Here is a 24,586-nt window from a genome sequence, read left to right as displayed (position 1 = left end):
AAATACATCTTATCTCCCGCCATAAACACATGATTACGGTTGCTTGCAATTTACTTCCCGCATATACAAGCCTGGCTATGGAAAGACATACAACAACATCTCAGCTGTCACCGTGAGATGTCTATCTCATCAGAGCATGCGGCAGGCAAGCAAAGACACAGCAAGGAGAAAAAACAGCGTGCAAAATAGATAGGCAGAGCTGATCTGATTACAACTGAAAAAAAAAACTAATCACATAATTCAGTCAGACATGAGGGCTGAGCAGAGATGCTAAATTAATGTGTAAAAAAAACAGCTTTACATATTAAATGAAAAGACAGATGATAGCGGAAACAATTAAGGGAAATAAAGACAAATCTGATTTTAGTGACTGCCAAAGTGGATGTCGAGTCTCTCCTAACAGGCTGAGGGATGAATCACGTTTCCTTCACTGCCTACACGTCAATAAACTATACTGCTGCCTTAGCAATACAAATAATCCTGCCTGTTAAGCAGTGATGGCACTTTAATAGAGAAATACAAGCATGACTTATCACCTCACAAACTGGCCATTTATCTACATCCACTCCGCGGAGAATTATTTGTCACCATCACAGTCAAACAGCTCATCGGTCACAAGAATGCCAGATCGGTGAAGAGCTGCTTTGGACTTTTTGGATAGAATCATAATAGAATCATAACATTATGTGACCCCCATAAAGTGTGACGTGGCATTCAAGTTAAGGAAGAGTTTATTTTGCCTTTTTTTTTTTTTTTTTTATCCCTTCCAGTGGTTGACTTCTTTTTACTTTTGCATGACATTACATATTCAGCCTGACATGAAGTACCAGCATTAATTAACCTATCGACCCATTTCTTGGCAGCCTGAACTCACCAGTATGGGCAGTTTTTTGTTTGTTTGTTTGTTTGTTCTTGTAGGTCACATGCAGAGCCGAACTCAACTTGCATGAATAAGCTGTGTTAGGAAATTTGTGATTGAGCTCAGGGGCAGGCGGCATTAATAACGGAGGGCTGGGGTGGTGGCAGTTGGAAAAGTAAAAGGCGCAGGAGGAGAGGCGGGGGAAGCAAGGTGGAAGCCATGTTGGCCGCCATTTGGCATCATGCCGGCGCGCCTCCTTCGCCGGGTCTTGTCATTGGAGGCTGCCAAATGAAAAGCTGTAATTAATTGCTCTTGCGCATCCTTTTCTTTCATGTTGACAACTCCTACATTGTATTTTATGCACACCGCCATTGACTTTTTCATAATAATTATTGCACCTTTTCCCCATGCTGGCTAATGGTGCTGATATACGGAACTCATGTGTGAGGATGTACAGAAGGCTGAATGAGTGTGTGACAACCTGAATGCTGAGTAGTTACGGTTTGATGCCATTAATTGCCCCTATAATCTAATATCACAAAGCGTGGTGATTACGGGGCCACGCGATGCCACCGCCATACGACACCGCCAGGCGGTAAGCGACGACTCAAAACAAAAGCCCTGCCATTAACGATTTGACGGGCCGGGACAAAAGGGCCTCACAATGCAGAATTATATTTTCATTCGGCTTTGTCTCTCCCACTGAATGATTTCTTCCCTTTCATTGGGGCTGTTGAATAGGGGGAGGCTGAAAAGCTGGGCGATTTGAAGTCAGCCGTTTATTAAATGCATTTAATTTTCCCCCCTTCTGCCCACTCCCCCCTTTTTCTTGTTGCGTGTTAATTTAAAAGAGGGAGATGTGTGTGTAGATTAGTGCCAGAAAGGTGGGGCTGGGTGGCAGTGGGAGAAAATGAGGGCTGAAAAATGAAGAAATCCCTCATCAAGTAAAACAAAGTGCAGCCAACAGGTACTCAATGAGGAAAGTTTCATCTCGCCTTTTTTTTTTTTATTTAGTTTTATTATGTTAGAGACAAGCTTTTTTTTCCCCAACGGTAAATTCTAGTCATGTGACTGTGCCAACACTGAGATAAAAACACCGTAGTGAATCGCGCCTTTCATTAACATGCAGGAATCAGTCATCCACGTGCACAGGAGCACACTGCTGAGGGCCGACTGGTGGCTGACAGAGGTCAACCCCTGCCGTAGCGAGCGGGAGCTGGCGGTGGGGGGGTGGCAGCGAGGGAGGGATGGAGACGAGATGCAAGAGACAGCCCTGTCGTTTACAGAGAGTGGAGGAGTAATTAGAGGGGTTGTTTGAAGAGGGAGTTTAACTGATTAACAAAGGAAGAGAGGGAGCGTCTGAAAGATGGGAAACAGAAAGGAGGAGAAAGGCAGGGAGTCCCCAGAGGAGAGAGGAGAAAAGGGGGGATGTTGCTTGCATTTCAATGAGGGATCCATCCTTCTCTCCTCTTCTCCCATGATGACTTTCCATTCAAACAAGAATGAGGGAAAGCCCCACTTTACATCTCGGATGAAACCTCGGAAGATGGCGAGGACGACCGTCTGATATTAAAAAGCGGGCTCCATGTTTATATACAGACAGGCTGCAATATCTCCTAGGAAGGGCTGAACTTTGGATATCGTCTTCACCTTTCATCTGATTGGGGTTTCTTGGATGTATTAACAAACACCCAAAAGCTCAACTCTGCCAAATGGATCCACTGAGCCTATCCGAGCCATCTTGCACTCTGGACTTGTTGCCAGTCAGTCAGGGCACAAACTTGTGGTCATTCATGTGAACTGAACCTTCTGCTGCTTGCACCAAAAGTGAAGCAAATGTAATACAAGTTATTTATTCAATTAGACGATTGTCTACATCGCAGCTATTGAATGCATTAACATGCAAAAAGAAATAATAATAAGAGGGAAATCTGAGTCAAGCAGAGGTGCCATAATCACCATCCAAACAGGCGCTCACTCTAAATGATGTGCACCTTGCCTCTGGGTCTACAGGGCCACATAGGAGAGAGGGATAATTGAAAAAATGACAAGGGGGGGAGGAAGAAAGAGGCTGACACACACCTCCTCCTTCCCCTCTTGCTCCCCTGCTAGGAGCCCCCCCCTCCCCTCCCTGCCCCCCAGCAATGCTGTTTATCCCTGTCACCGAGCATTACCACCTCTCCCCTCTCTGTTACTCTCGCTGTCACACACAAACCTTGATGTCCCTGAAAGCCTGACTTGTGCATACAACATGGAATCTTGTGTTGTTTGCATGTATGCATGACCCTCCTCTGTCACGGAGGGGATACTCGCAAGGGAAGGGGGGGGGGGGGGTCTGCCTCCGTTCCAAATCAAGTCTCCACACAAAGCTGGTTGTGTGCTGAAGCTCCATGTTTCGTCTTGAACTTGGACTTGTTTCTACAAAAGCTATCCTTCCCCAGGTAAACAACCTGTCTCCCCCACTCCCCCCCCCCTCTCGCTAAGTTATAAGAGGAGGGTGTGGCGGGGTGACAGGCTTTTTGAAAGCAAAAAGGGCTCGACAAGAGCAGACTGAAGTAGAAAGGCGATGAGGGGGGAAAAGAAGTAACTGAAGGAGTCCCTACTGTGTAAAGAGTGTTTGGAGCTCAGGGTCAGACCGCTGCTGGAATTAAAAGGCCTTCCATTGTGTGCGGTGAGTACCCCTACACACTAATCCACAGTGGGGCCAGGGGCCACATTAGTCTGGGGAGGGGGAGACTGATGAGCAAAGTTAAGGTGAACAGAGACAGGCATGTTCTGATCATCCCGCCTCCTCGGATCTCGAAATTTTATTTCCCCCAGGAGGACACAAACAACTCATACTGGCGGGAAGCCAAATAAGTATCCCTAAGGAGGATACTGTTTAATTAGCATCAGTAATAATGATAGTTCAAAGTGCATAAAACTGTGTATATTATGTCGGGGGGGTTGAAGAAATGTCCCGAGAAACTTTTCATGTTGGCGATAGTTCTCTTGAATTGGCATATTGCTCATAGGTGGCAGGTATGTGTCATACGATGTCATGTGAGTTATTTAGCTTTCACATAGTCCTAATAAAATATGCCACATCTGTCACTATTAAAAGACACACGGGTGTGAAAGACTCTCTATAGGAAGACCACTGAGAGCAACAAAGAACTTGAAGATGGTGCATGAGTGGATCACATGGATAAACAGATAGGGGAGGGGTGCGAGGAGCTCCAGTCGGGGCTCCGGCGGCCTATTAACGAGCTGGGAGGTGAACGCTACGCTCTGGTCGTACACATGTAGACACGCACTCGTGCCAAATAGTCTCCTTGACACGGCACGGGCAAAATGAAAATCAAAGAAACTTCAGAGGATAGTGACAGAGCATCAAGTTCAAGTGGAAAATCGAGCCACTCCCCCCCTCCCCTCCCCTACCGTCCATCTAACGCCCCAGTGCCTCAGAATAAAAATGACAACACAGTTCCAGAAACACACACAGGCAAACACACACTCGGGCCGCTTGGTTGGGAAGTGTGAGGAGTGGCTGTTATTGACCAAATTTCATTATTGATTTCACTCATGTTTCAAATCACAAAATAAGAGTTTCACACTCCAACGCTCACAAGCAGACCCTTCAACTCCATCCCGGCCAGAGCCGAGTCCGATCCCAACCTCTTCCCCCAAACTGTCAGGACCCCGCCCACCCCCAGCTTTGTTCTGTCCCCGCCTGTCTGACGCAGACGCACACACATCCGCACCCTTGCAATTCCCCCCGAACATCAAATGAGAGAAACTGTCGACTAAACACTTTCAGTGAGTGGACAAAAGGAGTGCTTGGGGAAAAACACTTTAAAAGGAAATAATGGGAAAGAAGGGAAAGAAGGGCTGCTTGAGTCCCACTCTGAGAGGCAAAACACTCATCTTTTCTCATACTTTTGTTGGTTACTATAAAGACTATCGGACAATGTGTGCTTGAGTTTCTCACACTTGTGCGTTGGTGCAAAGCGGGAGCAACACAGATGATCAGAAAAAAGTTAAATCTTAGCTTTGGACAAACATGACTCACTTCCTCGCAACCTGCTGTGCTGCTTCCAGGCCTCTTCAGAGCGCCACTCATTAACATTCCTCTAATGAGTGTTTTCACATTTTCTCCTAATTAAACACGCTCCTCAATAATACATGAAAACAGGACACCTCGCTATTCAATTACACACGTATGGGCGCTAATCTGTATGTGTGCATGCCAAGTGGCAGCGTGTTAAGTGTGCCCCGGCGAGCCGTGCCAAGTGGGTATATGTGCACCCGCCATATGAGCGAGCGCCAAGCATCATGCCGCCAGTTGCTACTGTGTCAGCCAATTGGGCTCCCGCCCACTCGTGCCACGGGCAATTACGATAACGGCGACACTCAAGTCCAACAGCAACGCCGTGATCTGTTTTTAAGCTGTGTCAGCATTTCAAACTTGTCATTTATTAACACAACTAGAAGTGTCTTAAATTATGACTAATAGAGCAAAGTCTGCATCCAAACTGGCAGCACAATGCGCTGATTGTATTATTAATTTAATTTCATCCTCTTCAAACCTGAAATCACACTATTGTACTTGGACCGCACTGCCGTCGGACACCATCAATTGTTCTCGCAATTGCCTGTCGAGAGACGTAAGCTATTGTCAAGTTCCTCGTGGCTGTGACACAAGACAGTGACGCGCGCGCGCACGCACGCGCCGAGTGGATTGATAATATCGCACACAAGCAGTCAAACACAAAGACCATCTCAGAACAACCAATCATAGAGCAGATAGGATCTTTGTGAGTTTCTTTCGTTCGCAGTCCAGGTCCTCCCTTCCATTACAAATGAAGAAAAAGAGGAGAAATGTGATGGAGAATGGGTGGGGGCCACATCTAAGGGGTGGGGGGCTTATATTAGAGTTGTTGTCAGCATAAACCATGACTTCAGAGAAGTCAAGACACAAGAAGAAGTCTTCCCCCTTTCTCTGTCCCTCTGAGAGAAGGGGGGGGAATCTAATTATCAGGCTCCTAAAGATCTAATTATTGTCTGACACTCATTTGCATGTGAGAGAGCACCCCAGGAACAACGTGAGGGCGGCCATTTTGTGCCTGGCCACCCTGATACAATTTAATTTACAGGCATTTGACGCAAGTGTGGAACTGCAATTGTTTGACTGGTAAATACATTTGAACGTATTTGCAAGTACGTTCGAACGTACCGGATGGCTGAATGCTAAAAAATCTTTTTCCCAGGGTTTGTCTGTTTACAAAAACCACGCCTGAAACAAATTACAACCTTGGAAGTCCAGTTTGCTGTGGTGCCTAGTAAATAGCGCCTTTTTTTTTTTTATGTACCTTGTTTTTGCTCACTAAGGATACACACATACACACACATACCCTGCCAACACACATCCTAGAGTGCATTGGCAGGATGTGTGTGACCATTTGAGCTGACAGCTGAGACAACAGAGATGTAGCTCGGGTGCCCTGGATAGTGCAGGGAGGCTAACAGGCCAGGCACCAACAAACAAGACAAACAAGACAGAGATGGAGAGAGGGGAGGAGGAGCTTTTAGTGTGTGCATGTGTGTGTGTTAGGAGAAAAAGCGAGGGAAGGAAGTGGAAGGTAACACCCCACATCAGAATGTGCACATGAGGCAGGTCAAGTCAACGTGTGTTCCATCCATGTTTTTCATCCAAAAGTGTCATTTCAGGTTATTGACATCACTTTTGTGTCTGAACGACAGAAAGTAATACATTTGGAATAACATTGTTTCAATCATGATGATTATTGGCTCTGTGTATTTTATTGTATTTATACTTTTACCTGACGAGGATTTCATTTAATATCATGTGGATTAATTTGTACAAAAAACAATGACAATCATTTACTATAAGAAATTCAAATGCATTCAAGTTTGATGATAATGTTCAATTATTATATATTTTTTTAGACGACATTTTCTGAGTTTGAACTGCTTTCTCTTCATTTAACAGTCTGGAAACCCTAACGTGAATGATGGCTACAAATCAAACTGCCCCAATGTGACAAAGGTGCTAAAAAGGAGGAAGCCCGAGCAATAAGGAAGGAAAGATATGCGCCTATATCACACTGTGTAGTTGACATGGACACAGACCTCGACACATCTGTGTGCTAGTGAGTGTGTCCAAGTATGTTCTGACCTGCACGGGGCTCTGTTTGACCTCGTTGCTGCCGGGGGAGTTGAGTCCAGAGGCCTGCTGGAGGAGGAACTGTCTGGCTGCCTGAAGAGCCTGCAAGAAGGAGAGCAGACATGATGGCAACATGTACATAAATGGTGGAGCATAAAGGTTGAATGTTTTAAGGGCATACCATTTGGCTTTTGTAATTCATTCGCACATGATGTTGTGATCTAGTTCTTAAAGCGTGTCCACATATACAAACCAAAACTTCTGACATGAGAAAATGCAGTCTAATACCGGCGGCTCCTTTCTACGACGTACTCGACTGTCTCTTGAAGTGACTTATCTCCTCCAAACTCATTACAAATGTCCTATTTCCAATATTTGGGCCTGTCTCACTCTCTTGCACCCCCCCCCCCCCCTCTTCTGGTGTCTCGCTGTTCCAATTGGGTTGTCCACATCCTCTGAGGCAGAAGTGTGTCAGGATATGGTCATGTGTGTCACTTGCACGGTGTTTATATGTCAGAGTGATGTAAGGCGACCCCGATGCACATTGAAGAGCCGTGCGACTCGCCACGATTCCTCCTCTTCCACTTCCCTGCCCTGCAGTGATGTCCAGTCCAACCTCCAAACTTCCTTTCCTCAACCTATTTGTCCACATGCAAATATTCACATTATTATAAATGTGGTCGTTTGTCGTGTTAAAATCTCCCTATAACGTGCTATTGTCAAGACAAATCTGTTCCAGAGGCAAAGGTCTTTTTGCAGGAATGTCTGAACCGTGCAGAAAACAAAATAAGAAAACACCCATTTCAAAACACGAGAGCTGCGCACACACACTGACACACACAGACACAAACAAACCTCGTGATGGAGGGTTAGCCAGGGGAGACAGCAGGATGCACATTTGCTTCCTCTGACTCAAAGGGGAAAGGTTGCTTAGTAAATATTGATTTATGAAAGTCTGCGTGTGCACGCGCCGACGCCGCAAATTAACCGCCGCGATTCGGGATGTTCTTCGGCGTAGGCAAAGCGCCCGCGGCCAAAGCTGAGTTCCGATTTGACAACGAGAGGGAGAAGAATGTTTTGGTGAAAGAGTGCAGCACGGTGTTACTGTATAATGTCACCTATTTAATGAATTGTCAAATTAGACACTCTGGCACATTAAGTAACGTCTAATTGCAAAAAACAGAGGGAGAGATTAGAGGCAAGCTGAAAGAGACAGAAATGCTCTGTGCAGTCACCATGATGGAAACCATCTGGATGGAGCGCACTTGCGACTTTTGCTGAGACCGCAATTAAAACACACATACACAGATGTGGCCGTGGACGCGCCTGTATACGTACACACACGCATGAATTTTAACACTTGAACCAAAATCTCGGGAACCCCCTCCCATTTACTGGTTTGACCTCAGCATTAAAACAAGCACAGACACACAGACACATATACACACAACCGCCCAGTTTGTTGGCATGTGGTGTGAATTAGGCCTTGAACACCATGTCTGCCCGAGAGCGGCTGTGCGCTTTTTGTCTCTATGTGTGTCTATGCGTGTGTGTGTTGGCAGGAGTTGGGAAGCCATGTCTGGCAACAATAAAGGACAATTCCACCCAAATTACCACCCTGATTACCACTATATTAAAGAAGCATTTATGGCTTTCATAAACGCTCGAACAGAGCAGAGCTGATGCCTGTCTCCTCTTCTACGTCTCTATTCATGGGTGCCTTTCTGGAAAGCATGTGATAATTACAACAACAAAAAAACTCAAACAGCATTAAGATAGAGTGGATTTATGTAGAGGTTGATGTAAATGCCCCGCAACTTAAATGTAACGCTGCCTTGATTTACAAGTGTCATTTATTCCGTGACTAGGTAATAAAAACATCAAATAAAAATAATATATCAGACTAATTTTTCTTGCAGCTATGTCAAATCAATTTACCCTATTGAAATGAAGTGACATGGTATGAATCTGTTTCAGCAGCCCCATAAAATGTCTTGATAATGAAAAAAATAGCATTGTGTTATATAAAAAAAATACTTTGATAGTTTTTGTATGTTGCACCTGAAGGTTTTTCTTTTCACCTTACTCGAGCGGTCGCATATCTGAAGCTTATTCACAAGTCAAAGTTTGGCAACACAAGACAGAAATGTGAAGTGAGTTAAGCTGCTATTTTACCAGTACTGTGGGCATTGAGGTCTTTATAAAATATATTATTATTATTAATACTTTTAGATAATTATTTGCCAAATAAAGTATTGCTCGACTCACATTTCCGCACAAAATGGGAAAGAAAGATGGAAAAAAAAATTGAAGATAGAGTCTGTATTTGCCAAATTCCACAGTTGTGTAGGTGTTAAGAGTAAACACAAGTTGGCTGTAGATCTATAGTGGATATGTCTACACTTTTAGTGTTGGCAAACAGTACAATGACGCACTGCTCGGTGACTTATTAAGAGGCCATGGATGGGGCTGATTGCATACACACAAATGCAATGTCTTTTTAACCTTTAGGACGTTTTAGACATTTTTTGTTTGTTTTTGTATCCCTAGTAAAATTTATGCTCAATTTTCAAGACCCTACACCACTTGGAATACAGCTACAATTTCCAAGGAAAATACCTTCCTCATTGTTGGGCCTCCTCACTCATTCATCATCTCATCTTCACCCTCTCTTTTTCTCTCTGTGACTTGGGTGAGCTGTAGCATTGTAACGCATACGCGCACACACACAGACACACACAACCAGCTCCTCCTAAACGCCCAACCCCTCACCCCCACCCCCAAACCCAACTCTCTGTTCCCCCTGTGGCATTCCTGGGGGCGCACTGCACCTTTAAAGAAAATATGAGAGAGGCCTAAGAGGGAGGCCCAACAACAGAGTCTTTGTGCTGCCGAGGAGCGTGCACGCACACACACACACACACACACACACACACACACACACACACACACACACATACATACACACACACATCAATGGTGTCAGACAGGTTTTATGAGAGTGAGAGAGGTAGGAGGAGGAGGAGGAGGAGGAAGGGGAAGGAGGGGTGACGAGGTCAGCGCTCAGCTTGGAGGCCTGAGAGCACACAGCCCGAGTGTGTGTGTGTGTGTGCGCGTGTTCTTCTGACTTGTCATCGCTCCCTTCTGTAAATCATCGCCTCTGACACAGCCTTTAATAACAGTGCATTTTTTTAATTTAGCAGGGTCACCCACATACACATACACATGCACATGGCGAGGACCAGTCTCACCTTGCAACAAGGTTTCGGGAAAAACAGCTGACAACTAAGTTTGTTCTTAACGAGGGCGTGAAAGAGGGTCTGTAAAGAAGATCCATTTTGAAAAAAGGAGACGTTTCATTTAGCAGTGCACGTGTGTGCGTGTCAAGTCAATGATGATCTTTCAGTGGGTGACTGTTTGGGATTTTTAATCAGTTTTCATTTTGTTTTGACTCTTTTTTTTTTAATTCAGTTAGTTTTAAGTTGTTTTTAAAGCAAGTTTTTTTTTTTTTATGTTTTAGCATTTTAGCAATAGTAACAAAACTATTATTTCAAATTTTACTGTTAGTTATTTTGTTACCTTTTGTGAACTATAACAACCTGTGCGGCCAAGAATTTGACATTGCTACTTTATAGCGTTTATGTGAATATTTTAGCCATCACGCACGAGAAAAATCCTCGGTTGATCTCTTTTTCACTCCATTAGACTGTGTGTGCGTGTGGTGTCCGTGTGCGTCTGGTTCAGGTTGCTAAAGCAAACAGGTCTGGGTGTGCACGTGCACGTGTGTGTGCGTGCGTGTGCACATGTGTGTGTGTGTGTGATGAATCTGGTCTCTAATCCATCCAGTGTGTTTGGGTGAGACAGGGAGAGAGAAGCAAAGTAATCTAAACAGAGTGAAGTCTAGAATAGGGAGGGAAAAGACAGGTGGGTACCATATGTTGGAGTAATCCATCAGCACTGACTGAGGTCCATTGTTGATGGCCAAAACGAAACAAACGTGCCCCCCCCGCCCCCTCAACCATCCACTCTTCACCCCTCCCTCCTTCATCGGTAAACAGTCCCCGGGGCGAGCACGGGGTTGCTGTCCTATGGGGAGAAGGAGGAGGCAGGTGGGATCACATTTCTTCACTTTGACCAAGAGGAATTTGCGGGGAAAACAAGAAGTGAGAGGCCTGTTGTTTCATGACCCAGCTAAAGTGAGAAAGTGCGCAAATCGCACCGCAAGCACAGTAAAGTTGAAGGGAAAAGGGGCTGGAACGTATTTCTATCCATATAGATCTCCTCCTCCTCCTCCTCCTCCTCCCCCAGGGGGGGGGACGCAGGCAAAAGGGGATGGGTACAGCGGGTGAAGATGCAGAGAAAAGCCCGTCACACCCAGCTGCTTCTCTACAGGCCTGCATGCTTTCTGATTTTGGATCGGCAGGAGACACAGCTTCACAGGGGAGGGGCGGGGCTTATTTTCTACCCAATCTTTTTCGGGGGGCTGTTATTGAAGCTGAAAGCCAAGCTAAAGCTGGTCAAAGCTGCCCTTCCTCCTGGGTCACCCCCGTGATCCCGGCTATCCCCTGTCCACTAGGCATCATCACTTGTGCGCCTTCAAATCAAATCCATTTTGATTGACAGGCCATTACTATCCAAGTTGAATTTTATATTGTTATTGTTACTGCAGCGCAGACGCCTCGGGAAACGGCGAGCGGATCATCGTTTCCTGGAGGTAAACATAAGTGGGGTGCAGACGGAGTCAAATCTTGCTAAAGCCTCCCAATTTTACAGCGAGTTACAAACAGGCGATGCCGCGCCAAGTCTTTGCCCCGTTCGTCTGAGTCGTCATCACACAGGGCTTCGCTTTCTCTGGAATTAATCATCTCCCTCACCGGCTTTGCAACCATTTGTTTCCACTCAGAGCGACTTCAAACCGGTTGCCCGAGAGTGGCACCTCAATCTTTTGCTATCTGGGACACCGACATCAACCAAGCACGAGCAACATTTTTTTTTAATGTGATGTTTCCGCAATATAAAGTCTCAGTTAGAGAGCTGAGGTTTTAAAATGGCCGCTCCTTTGGGCCCAGACTGACCATTAAAGAGAGGAAAGACCGTGCTCTCGAGCCAAGTCAATAAAAACTCACAAACTCCAAAAGGAACATCAAAATATGCCGTAATGCTTGCCGATTTGTGATTTTTTTTTTTTCCCTCATCCTATTTTTCACAAAAGCGACCTGTTTGAAAATCCAGGAAGGACGTTGTTTTCCAGATGGTTCTCTTCAGTGCAAAACCGTGCGGTGGAATGAGAAAACCTCCCCTTCCCGACACTCGTCTAACGTTTCTATTAATTCGCAAGGGTATAGACCGAGTCATAAATGCTCGATGACTGAATACCCAGGACTGCTTTATATCATTACATAATTTAGCATCACAATCACATGTCAAATGGTAAGACGTAGTAACTCCAAATGGTTTCTCAGCATTTACAGACTCCAATGAGGTGAGAAGGGCCAGAAATAGAGAAACTCCCTTCCTGACAATATAAAAGGGGTTTCCACTGTACTCTGAGCCTCATTGCAGTCCAAGCGGCTAATTGAAGGCAAATAGGCCTATACACACACACACATTATATGGACATATGCAGTTTCCCTGTGGTTTCCAAAACAGCTCGTTTGGCAAGACAGGAAGGTCTCACTCCAGACAGACTCAGCCCACAGCGGAACACACACACTCAAACACACACAGCCATACTTTGAGCCTTGTATTAGTTCACCCTCATTGTGTATAAGCTAGGACAGTTTAGTAGCTTGGTCATGCTCCAGGGCCGAAAAGGCCACTTTGATCTTATTTGGTTGACCTCCAGAGTTGAAAGCGCTCCTCCTCCCCTACAAGAGGCTGTGCGGGCCGAGCCACGATGAGCATACTTCCAGCCTGGCAACCGGGCCGAACATATGGAAGCTGTTTAACTGTTATTATTAATAACCAAAAGGAGAGAGTAAAAAATTAAACTAATAACACATGCAAGAAACTGCCAAGACCTGGCTCAGGAGACAGACTGAAAGCACACTTATACGTAAACAGACACCGTCTGTCATGTGCACATGAACACACGTACACACACACTCACAGGAAGACAAATGTACACACAAAGGCGTGTTGGTGATTGAAGAGAAAAAAAAAATCAGTTCTTGTCAGTGGCCTGTAAAAGCATTGCCTGCCTGCCTTGATAGAAATAAACTTTTTATGTTTTTGGTTCAGAGAGTTTTTACACCTGGCTGTGGCTTGGGGGAAGGACACACCCTCACACCCAGCGCTACACCACAAACACGCACGCACACACACACACACACACACACACACACACACACACACACACACACACACACACACACACACACACATATATATATATATATATAATACACTTTTATGCAAAAAAACGTAAAAAAAAAAAAAAGTATATCAAACGATTTCTACGTGGGCTGTTGCTTTCCTACGTGAAAACAAAAACAAGTAGCGACTACCTATTACACCTGCTTAACACCACAACAAAATCTGGCTATGCTCGTTGACCCCTGAAACTGTTACTATGGTGATGTCCTTAGCAGATTAACTGAACAGTCAACATTTTACTCCCCCCTCCAAAAAAAAAGAAAAAAAGACTTTTCGCTAAGTCTGCCCCAGCTTGTGTGTGTGTGTGTGTGTTATTTACCTGACAGCACAGGCAGGCCCTCTGAGCTTAAGTGCTTCTAAACACTTCCATGGCAACCAAAGCCAACCTCAGCACTCCAGGTGCCTAGGCAAGTGTGTATAACTCAGTCTCCACAACAAAGACGGGGCAGAAACACACACACACACACACACACACACACACACATAGACACACATATCCTTTTTAGCTGGGTTGCTATCTGTCTTTTCTTGTCTCGAAGCCTCTTGGCTGACTGGGTCAACCAAGCGTGACTGTGTCCATGCAAGCTTATCTGGCCTGCTGAACCAATTCTTCAGCGCGTCTACGATTTATCCATGTAGCCTTGTCGCCGGATTGTAGACTCACAACAGACAGCGAGCCACTTCATGTGTATTTGATACACTTTTTGGTCCAGTCGAACGCTCTATGATCAGCTCAGAAATGCATAGAAAATCACGCAAGACGTACGAAGAAGCAAATGAAGGAGCTCAGTCTCCTCGACTCAATAAAGTAACAGCGAAAAAATGTATTCATATTTTTGAGTCATGTCATATATCTGAATCGTAGCCATATTCGAGTCTCTTTAGGGGAGCAAAAGTCAGAAAACAAAAAACCGTACTGAAGCTTTGGGCACTCTTGGAGGAAGTTGCTGTTCTATAGTCTTCTTTGTACTATGGCCTATCCAGCAGTGGGTGTTCTGTGATGCTTGGCAACCCAGCCTGGCCTCTGGTGACCTTTGACCTCCATTGACCTCAATCATAAAGAGGACAGCCTGGCTGAGACCAATGCAACGCTTTTAGGAGGTGACAGCACTGAGAGAGAGAGAGAGAGGCCCGCCACTGATTTAGTGGCCTGCGCATGAGAGTGGGAAACAAGCGTGCACATTCTGCCGCAGATACACACACACACACACACACACATGCTTAGTGAGGGAAGTGCAAGAGGACTGCACTCCTAATGCAGATGCACAAGCATAATGTGATTAAATGAAATCCCACTGCACTAAGAAATCAGAAGGTGTTGTCAGAAAATGTCTCTTGCTTTCTTTTGAGCGGTCACCTCCATCTCCTGCGCACCCCTGACCTGAAAGTGAACTGGAGAGGAGAGCTGGAGGTCACATGGGACATAAGTGTCCCAGTGACCAGCATTCACCTCCCATTACTTGGCAAGTCTTCTCCGCTTCCACCCATAAGCAGCCAATCATAATCATTCAGCGTCCGTTTATGAATGTGAGGAGCATAGGAGGTGGTCCTCGGACTGAACTGCAGTCCTCTCACACACGTGCCTGCAACACTTATCATATTATCAGTGTTTGTGTAAATGTGAGATCTGTATCAGGACCCCCCCCCATCTGCATCCATCACTGTGGCTACTTAATTACACCCTTCATTAACTCACATCATCCATGTGCACGAGTGAGGGTGCACATGTATGTATAATGTAAACTTGTCCAGCTTGCTTCATGAGGACCAATTTTAGTTTGACAGTTTCATAGGGATGAATGAGGATTCAAATATGGTTTTACAGGTAAGGGGAGATAATAGAAATGTGCACAAAGTACTAAAAACATCCAATATGATTTTTATCAATTTAGGTGAATAAAACTTAAATATTAGACTTTAGACAAAAAAAGCAAGCAAGTGCTGTTTAATTATGAAACTTTTACTGGCCCAATCGGGCCGACGTCAGTGAGCTTCTTGTGGCCCTACACAGTCATGTGGTGGCCCCAGGGTCATCGGGCCACTGTTAATGTGGGTTCAACCTCAGGTAAGGGTTAGATGAAGACCCTTCACAAAGATGGTTAAGGACTATTGAACGTATTGTGGCATTACAAAGACGTTAGATGTGAGTGTACATGTCGAGGGCTACAACAAGGATGGAAAAAAATAGAACATGACAAATGGTCTGGTCCAATTTGTAAAACTGCTTTTTTCTCCCCCCGCCAATATGCCTTTGATAGCCTTGGGGAAGGCTGAGCATGACTACTATGCACCTCTCACTTTCTATTTGCCTGCTGGAGTAACTTAAGGCCAAGGCAGAGAGAGAGTGAGAAAGGGGGGAAAATCCCAAACTGATGAGTGGCACTCCTAAAAGGAAACGGCACCTTTTTGTCGCCATTTCGCTCTCCTTCCTCTCCCCTCTCTTTTTGCTGTCATCGCCAGCTGCTACTACTACTGTGGCGGCTGGAACACAAGAAGCCATTAATTGATGGCGAGGGAAAAAAAAAGAGACAGCAATGTAGTAGTTTACTGCAAAAATGGAGGGAGTGGGGGGTGAGAGATGTAAGGAAAAGGAAAGCAGTGAAGACACCTGGTTCTCGTCAGAACGCACATACCGTTTGGAGGTATGCGAGGATTTATCCTGCTTACATTTCTGCTCGGCTATACATCATCGCATGTCTACACCCGTGCACCTCAACAAAGTGCAACACACTCTCACTTTTCCAACTCTCCTTAGCCTGGCCCTGTGACGCCCGCCGCTCTTTGTTCTCGTTGCTTCCCTCCTCCCTCTCCCTGACATGATGGGGCAGAACTGCTTTTTGCCCCCCCCTCTTCCCTTTTTCTCCACCGCTCTGTTCTTTCTGGGGAGGCAGACAGGCCGCATTCCACAGGGGGGCCCAGGCGCCCTTTTTCTGACACGTCTCAGCGCTACACTCCTCCCTCGTCCCTCGCTTCGGCCCCACCATTGACCAGCGCCTTCCCCTCTTTCCCTTTTGCCCCTCCTGGTACCTTCAAAGCATGCGCGGCTGTTTCAGCAATCTCTTCCACCTCTGCTTGTGCCACCTTCAACATAGCTTTAGATACACCTGCACAATCCAATGAGATGTCAAAATGAACTTTGACTCTTATCTCAAAGCAACTTTTGATCTTCTTGGATCTCATTATATTGGGTGTGAGCAGTATCCTTATGTTATGGCCAACTAAAATTGACAAAAAATGTTAACAAATAAAATAAAAACAAATATTATTAAAAATAAAAAAATAACTGACTAAAGTTTATACAAATAACTGCAAGTAAAACTAACGACAATTATAGTAAAATGTTCCTTTGTTTTTGTCTTTGTCGATTAATATCATATATAGCTGTAGGGGTTCATTTGAATGCTAAAAATAAAATCTAAATAATTTACAGGTGACTCATTATGCAATTTTGTAACTAAACAACAGAGTGGTTAATGATCAAATTTCCCATTACTTTTATAGGCCAGTCAAAAGCAAGATCACTTTTAATTTTCAGTCAGTGTATGCTGACTCTAATTAGTACTTTGTTTAATATAACAAATTAAGGTAACCCAATTACTAGTATGTAGCAGCCATACTATTTCAGTGGGGTAAAAAACTGGAGGAAAGGTTGTGCTTGTCTTTCACAGTCTACTGTGGACTGAAGCAAAAAAAAAAGGTTCAGTGAGTGAGAGGAAGAGAAAAAGATGGAAGGAGAGAAGGAGGCATGTTTGTGGTTGGTAACTCACTCAAGAGAGGAAATACCAGCATACACACACACACAGGTGCAAAAACATTGAGAGAAGAAAGACTCGCTTTGTGTGTGCGCTACAGGTTGGCTGTTTATGTATGTGCATTCGGGCTTAACTGCATGTGTGTCCTTGGGTGAAGGTTGCTGAGGAAGCAGAGTGAGGGTGCAGTCTGGGGACGAGTTGGGCAGGGGGGGGAAACGGGAAGCGAAAGGCCTCGGGTGAGGCGAAATCATAATTATTAGGCAGATTATTTTAGTGGGCCTCATTGGGAATATAAGCAGGTGTCATGGCGGAGCCTAAACCAAACGCACACTTCCTCTTCGTGTGTGTGTGTGTGTGTGTGTGTGTGGGGGGGGGGGGGGGGGGGGGTTGTATATAATATGGGGCTTCTGGGGGGGATGAGTCGCATCTGACGCACAGGAGACAAAACAAACAACCTAACTGGAGAAACTTCGTGTGGATGTGTCATACACACAAACACTGACAAACACTTTATGCACGAGGGACAAAATAAAACAAATGAACACAGAACCTCGACACACGACTATTGTGCACACGTGTGTGTTGCACTGTGAGGTTCTCAACGCTGAAAAACATGTCTCAGAATGTCTTCACTGGGAACTATTTGCATAATGAGGAATGAACAGTATGAGCTGATGAAAGGGCTGTCACAAGTTGCCCCGTGTGTGCATTATGTAACAACTTGGCGTGTACATGCTGTTCATATGTGGCAAAAAGTGGGTCGTCTTTTAACTTGACGATCACGATTAGATAGACGCGTAGGGGAATGCACGCACACACCTGTTGCTGTTGCAGGTGCAGTAGATCGACCGGGCTGATTTCCCCATTTACGTCTCCGTTAGACCCGCCCTCTCTCCCTCCTCCGCCGTCTGATTGGCTGCTGAGGCTGCTGACTCCGTTCTGGCCGGACGGTGTCGTTCGAATGGTCTCAGAGGCTGATTCCACCATCATCACTGGCACCTGGTGGTGGACAAACAGGACAGGATGGGACGGGAGGGGGGGGGGGACAATATGGATTAAACAAACGCAACCTGGACAGTTTTCCACAGAAATCACACTCCTATCTGAGAGTGTAAACAAGTCTGGAAGCTAAAGCAAACACACGGCGAGATAGACAAGTGAATTGTGTGTGCGCTCATGTGGGTGCGTGTGCATTTTGTGCAAAAGGGCTTTTTGGTCATGAACCACCCACGCACAAGTGGCCACAAAGCGACACCTGAAGCAAGACTTTTTGTCTACATGTAGATGTGTGCGTCTGGGAGCGTACGCGCGGATTAGGATCAGACAGGCAGCAAATCTAAACTGACAAGGCTGCTAATACCCTGCGATATAGTTAAATAAAACACGCATTTCTCCAATAATCAGAGGTGGCATGTGTGCGCCGTGTGTGAGCCGTGAGCAGGTTGCTCTTTGACAAGGCTTGTTTGAAGCACCTTCATAGGGCCTCTCTAATTAGAGCGCCCTCCTTCTACAAAACTAGACAAAACGTGCCGTTCCTGGATGTGTTGTTGTTTTTGAGAAACAACGCCTTGCAAACACACGGGGCATATTTGCCATCGTTAGGGAACGCGAGCGTGGGAGTGCCGAGACGCACGCTCGCACACTCACGCGCCGGTATAGCTCACACAACGCGACTAATACAAAACAAAACAAAGCTTCATGCAAGCACGCTAGCTGCAAACTCCTAATGACAAGCTCAATCTCGCCTTTCTACTTTCTGCAGTTTTTAGAAATTAACACACGGGAGACGAGCGTTAGATGGAAACTTCAGATGCGCTCGTTTTGTGGGTACACAAAATGCCACGGAGACTTTCTATCCAACGAGCTCTGTGGGATTGTGTGTTTGCGCGCCGGCTTTTAGAAAAGCAGAAGGTGTGCCTTCTGTGGAAATAATAAAAGACATTTCATCAGAGATTCCAACTTTCTTTGCCTCTGAGGCAATGTGCGTGTGTGTTGTGTGTGTTTGTGTGCGCACATTTTCATTGTGAAAGTGTGACAGCAGGTGAGGTTAAGATAACACACGAGCAGCCCCCATTAAGGGGATGTTGCCAGTTGCTTGCTGGGGGACCGAGGCCTAAATGTGTTATTGTGCAGGTGGCAATGATGCAAGTTGAAAGGGTCAACGTTTTCAGTTTTTTCCCGTCTTGTGGCAGAACCACATATTATCCAAACACTGGATTTTACTTGTGCCGTGTCATACTTGCTGATCAGCAGCAGCACTGGGATGTCATTATATCAAAGAAGACACCAACTCCAGAATAAATGACAACTGTGGGTTTTTTGATAAATAGTCAAAGCTGATTTTTGACCATGGAAACAGATCGGGAGTTTTGTGGTGACGATAATGCTGCTTAACAACTACAACATCTGTTGAGGAAAAAATTAAAGGCTCAATTACAGACAGATTGTGTAACCACAAGATGAAGTCACCAGTCACGCTTTTAATGAAAGTTGATCAATGCCAACTACATGTGTGAACTGATACTGCAATTTGGAATTGTTGTCACCATTCCAGCTGTCCATGCATTCTCTTGCTACCACGATGGCTAACTTGCTTTAGAGACCTTTTACATAAAATTGCAAAATATCTGCTCATCTAATCCAACCCATTAGATCTTTAAAAAGATCTAGTTTCTTTCCATATCAGACAAATGCATGGTTGGTTCAGGTTTTTGAGATACATTTATTTGCAAATTATTGATTTTAATCTAATTCTACCTGCATCTGAACATATCCCTTAATTATCAAATATGACTAAAAAGCGTAAAATTATCTGTTAAAATATTATTGTGAATTACCTGATGTGTTAAATAATTCATCAACTAAACTTCCCCAAAAAAGTAGCTTGAATTGTAGTGGTCTATTAAAACAATTGAAAATGTTAATGAAATAAAATTGTTTAGAAATGTGCTCTCGTAATGTCGCGGTTGAGAAGAACAAGGTGCTAACAGTCTGGTCAAGAATTCCTCTTTAATAAGCAGTCACTTGAAAAGCATAAATCAAGACTGCGGCACTTCCTAACCCTCCCCTCCAGCTGCTGACACCCATCCGCCCGGGAGGTTAAAACTAAGACGTCCAACGTTATTGTGACATTTAAAACTAGTCACTTAATCTCCAACCTCAAGCATCTCTCCCGCTTCTACGCGGACCCCTACTCGGCCAAACTCCTCCCCGAGGTAATACGAAGCATAGTGACGAGCGATCACCACTGACTTGGTAGCGCGCGACAAAACTCTTGGCGTCATCACGCGTCTCACTGAGCATGAATCACCCGGGCCGCCAGTCGGGCCCGCACGGCGCCGTAATGTACTGCACGCCCATCTGCTGCTAACGCTTCCTCATTGACCTCATTAGCAATATGCTGCGGAGATAGAGCTCGCAGGTGGACAGGGACCTAATGGGGAAGTGAGCACATAACCTGTCTTTCACACACACACACACACACACGTACAGTCAATGTGCTCTGACGCTCCAAAGGGTGTGTACTCTGTCATATCCTGTTAATGGGTGTATATAAGCTGGTGTAATGGAGGTCGGGGAAAAGGCAGGGGCATAAATCTAGCCTGAAGTCTTTGATTAGGTCTATGATGCACACACACACAGACATGCACATAACTGGAGGTTCAAGTGCTTCTGGCAGCGACTAGGAGCGGCTCGTGAAAAAGGCCTGCCCGGACGTGCCGAGCGCACTCTGTCTGCGCGTCGTCGTCTTCTTCACCGCGCTATAAGATCCCACCCCCTCGAGCTTGAACCTCTGACCTGAGAGTGTGTGCGGAAGAGACATTCCCACCGTAGCCTGAGGGGACGCAGCGAGAGGGATGGAAAGATGAGGCAAGGCTGATCAGAGAGATAGAGAAAAGGGGCGGGGGGGGGGGGGGCTGTCTAATTGGGATTGAGAAAATAAGACTCAACATGTTCCTGATGACACCTAGCTTTTGTACTGTAATAGATTAGTTCACAGCCGTGTTGCATATGTGTATACGGATGTGACTGCAGTGATTGATGAACACAGACCGGTCCTGTTTTGACACGTTGCCTATTCAGATGTTCCCGAAAAGATTGCCCTCATAATCAGCCAAACTCTTGACTGATCCTTCCCACTGCTGCCGGGGGGAGTGGTGGTGTGGGGGAGTGTTGGGTTCAAACAACTTCAATGCCCAGCGAGCGGCTACGCTCTGTGGCTTTGTTAGCGGGATTGGCTCTGTCAGATTCCTCCTGGTCAGCGCTCATCACTACTCCTAAAGCAAGTTCACTCCGAGTTTGTTGTCAGAGCAAAGGCGCAACTGAGAGAGTTGTGTACAGTGTGTATTTATGCGCGCATCTGTGTTTACAGCAGCTTAGTGAGATAATAAGTCTTTATCATGTTATGCCTCATGTGGGAATATTTCCAGCGGTCCCAGAACGCCTGTTCTGTTTCCTCCGCCTTGCATCAGCTCACAGGAACGCTGCTTATTAGGCAAAGAAGTGAGGGAATAAGTGTGGGAGGGAGGGAGGGAGGGAGGGAGGGAGGGAGGGAGAGCGGAGGAGGTAAAGGGGGAGGGAAAATGTCTGTACCAGTATGTGCACTCCATCCAATCTACTTTCATCCTACTCTTGAATCATTTGTCTTTCCCTGCCTGCGGTTGCGCCCGGTAACTAGTGGCAGGTTCAACCCTGGAAAACATTAAAGTTCTCCCCCTGAAATAGAATCCATATAGGTTACGTGTATAATCTTTCATTGCTCAATCTGTTTTTCTGAGCAAGTAAGACAAGAAATGTGCAAAATTGAAGGAGTCTGTGTTGACGTTGAATGTACGGCATACATATTTCCCATTCCGTTAAGCTGACAGGTGTTTCTTTATTGCATCCTGCTTGCTGTCAGCGTCCACTAATGTCTTTCCGTGAAAAAAGACACATTCAGGATTTCTGGAAATCCCAACTCAGTTTTCCTGTAACTCATCATTTAGAGATATTTTACACACCCATAGTCTCAACCAAATAAACCGCGGACGACACCTGCCCTCGCCCCCTGCCTCGGGGGATTCTGTTCTTGCCCCAATCGCTAGAAACAAACCCACCAATCAAGTCTGGCTCGTCCAATGATATCAAGTGTGACACACGCAACTCGAAACGCCGAGAGCACACATTGAACTTGTTGACTAAAAAGATTTTTGACTACATTTGCATTTGTCTCAAAGCAGCTATGAATGTTACAATAACAAAGCAGGCTTGGATAATCCTGGTTTCAGGGCTTGAGACGGACCTCCGGTACTGTGTATTCTGCTACTTAAAGATATTTGACTATTTCAATAATGATTGAAAAAATATAGATTCGTTTCATACAAGTTTTTAGGGTGTGACCCAAAAAAAATTAACTATGAAAATACTACAAATTATTCCGTTTCTGTATGCTTTGAGTTCATCCCAATCCACATTAAAGGAACAGTGAGCAATATTTAGCAGCACAAGAGAAACTTTTCCAATGACAATTTAGACCACTAAAGTAAAAAACACAAACTCAATATTTAAAATGCGGCCTAACACAATACATAAGAAGGAATACAAACTGAAAGCAACCAAGGGTAGAAGGAATATCTGGCCGGCGTTTCCGAGCAGACTATTAGTTTTGATATAAGGAGTGACGAGGTCACGAAGGGAGCAATAACACACTCTTTCAAGCGTGCACACACACATAGCTCCATATCATCACTTTCTTCCTCAGAATCTGGTCGTGAACACAAATTATGCGTGCCCGAGGCAGGTAAACTTCAAACGCACACTAAAGCTAACAGGCTGACGGCAGTGCTCCGGGCCACTCTGGCTGCGTTCCAACAGGTTGGCTAACATCGAACAGCTCAGGCTGGATGTCTGCGGTTGCCCTGGCCTCGCTCCAGTGCTAACAGGTGAGCGCTATTATCACACACGTAGTCCCGTCGTCACATGCGGGCCAATATCTGCGAGCGAGCGACTGGCTGGCTTCAAAGTGCAACGTCAGGTACGGCAGAAGCTGGCCTGGACTTTAATCCGAACCAGGGTGCTCAACTAAGACGCAAAGAAAAAAAGTCGTGAAAATTGAATCAGACTGAAAGAGGCTTTTATCTGTGCATTTGTGTGCATGGTGTATTTTTGTGAAGACAAAGTCCCTGTTTACAGAGCCCATAAAGATTAGCCTCCCTCGGTCAGGTGGGTTCTGGAGCCATAGGTAAACACGCAGAGCATTCCGCACCCATGAGATCGCTCGGCGTGTGTGTGTATGTTTGTGTGACCGGGGCAAACATACACTCTTGGGCCCTTCCTTCGTAGAGCAGTAAGTGATTTACCAGCTCGACGGCCACTGTCGGTTTAAAATAGTGAATACAGAAACAAAGGTACACACAAATATTTGTAGAAGGAACGGACTTCATGCACACCTCATTTATCTGAGCCCCCCCCCCAAAAAAAAAAAAATCACGGGTTGCGCATTCCAAAAGAGGTAAAGTTCATGTGTAAAGTGATCATGAGGATGAAAATGGAAAAACAAAAAGAAAGTTCCCCTTCATCTTACCAGAGAAGTAAACGGAGGTCAGGTTCATGCTCAGAGTGGTGGAAGAAAGGTGAGGCGGCGGAGGAATGAAGGGCTGAGAAAAAGGCCGTGTGCCTTTATTTGGATGTGAAAGCAGCTGAGCAATTAGCCGCCGTGTCCTGAGAGAGCGCTTTATTAGGATGACCTTCAACTGTGATGGAAGGGAGGCAAGGAGGGAGAGCGAAGGGAAGGGGGTGATGTTGGCTGAGGAAAAGAAATTCTAATGAAACTCGGCCACTCAGGAATATAGAAGTTGAAATGGTGGAGTGTGGGCTAAAAAAGACATGAGGAGTGATGTGTTTGAGTCTTAGAACAACACCACTAGACACGGTCAATATAATTGATGAATTGATCATTAAAAATTCTGTAGATTGTCATTGAATGTTCTGCATAGTATGAAAAAATAAGAATGCAAATATGTGAATCCTCGGGTACTGAATTGTGAATATGTAGGGGTCGACTATAGGTTTTAGTTGTAATACCACCAATTACCACTAGATGACAAATGTCTCAGTTGCACTTATACTGAGTCAATTTCAATATTTTTTATATTTAAAAAACATTAAAAAATATAAAAATATTTAAAAAGATATATATATTTTTTTAAATTACTTCTTGCATGTGACGTTCGTTTCTTGTTCAGCTTTATGCCATCTTTGAATGGTAATTTTGCTCCAATTTATTTATTTAATGGTCATTTCTGCTCCGTACCACAACTGCATGCAAGCAGTAGTTCAGAACATTCTGAAAAAAATGGTAAAATAAATGACTAAAACAACTGCCAATCAAGGAAATTTAGTCAACATTGAATGTTCTGCATAGTATGAAAAAATAAGAATGCAAATATGTGAATC

At 45.1% G+C, this 24,586-nt stretch overlaps 1 protein-coding gene and 1 long non-coding RNA gene across 6 annotated transcripts in view; both read right to left on the bottom strand.

Annotated features, from left to right (window-relative positions):
• foxp4 (forkhead box P4) overlaps positions 1-24,586 on the bottom strand; it is a 71,572-nt gene that overhangs the window by 24,591 nt on the left and 22,395 nt on the right. For all 5 annotated transcript variants that reach the window (XM_037250791.1, XM_037250787.1, XM_037250788.1 and 2 more), the window contains exons 2-3: positions 17,972-18,151; positions 7,038-7,127 (exon numbers count right to left, since the gene is read on the bottom strand). In XM_037250791.1, coding sequence (XP_037106686.1) covers positions 7,038-7,127; positions 17,972-18,142 — 261 coding nt within the window. In that variant the 5' untranslated portion in view covers positions 18,143-18,151. The remainder of the gene's footprint in view (positions 1-7,037; positions 7,128-17,971; positions 18,152-24,586) is intronic.
• Positions 10,524-13,363, bottom strand: LOC119122506. Its single transcript, XR_005097901.1, has 2 exons — positions 13,046-13,363; positions 10,524-12,701 (listed from the first exon to the last, which is right to left on the bottom strand). It is a non-coding gene; the product is annotated as an uncharacterized LOC119122506 (long non-coding RNA).

The sequence above is a fragment of the Syngnathus acus genome, chromosome 5, assembly GCF_901709675.1.
Source record: "Syngnathus acus chromosome 5, fSynAcu1.2, whole genome shotgun sequence".
In the NCBI taxonomy this organism is placed as follows: domain Eukaryota; kingdom Metazoa; phylum Chordata; class Actinopteri; order Syngnathiformes; family Syngnathidae; genus Syngnathus; species Syngnathus acus.
This window is presented reverse-complemented; position numbering and strand designations above follow the sequence as displayed.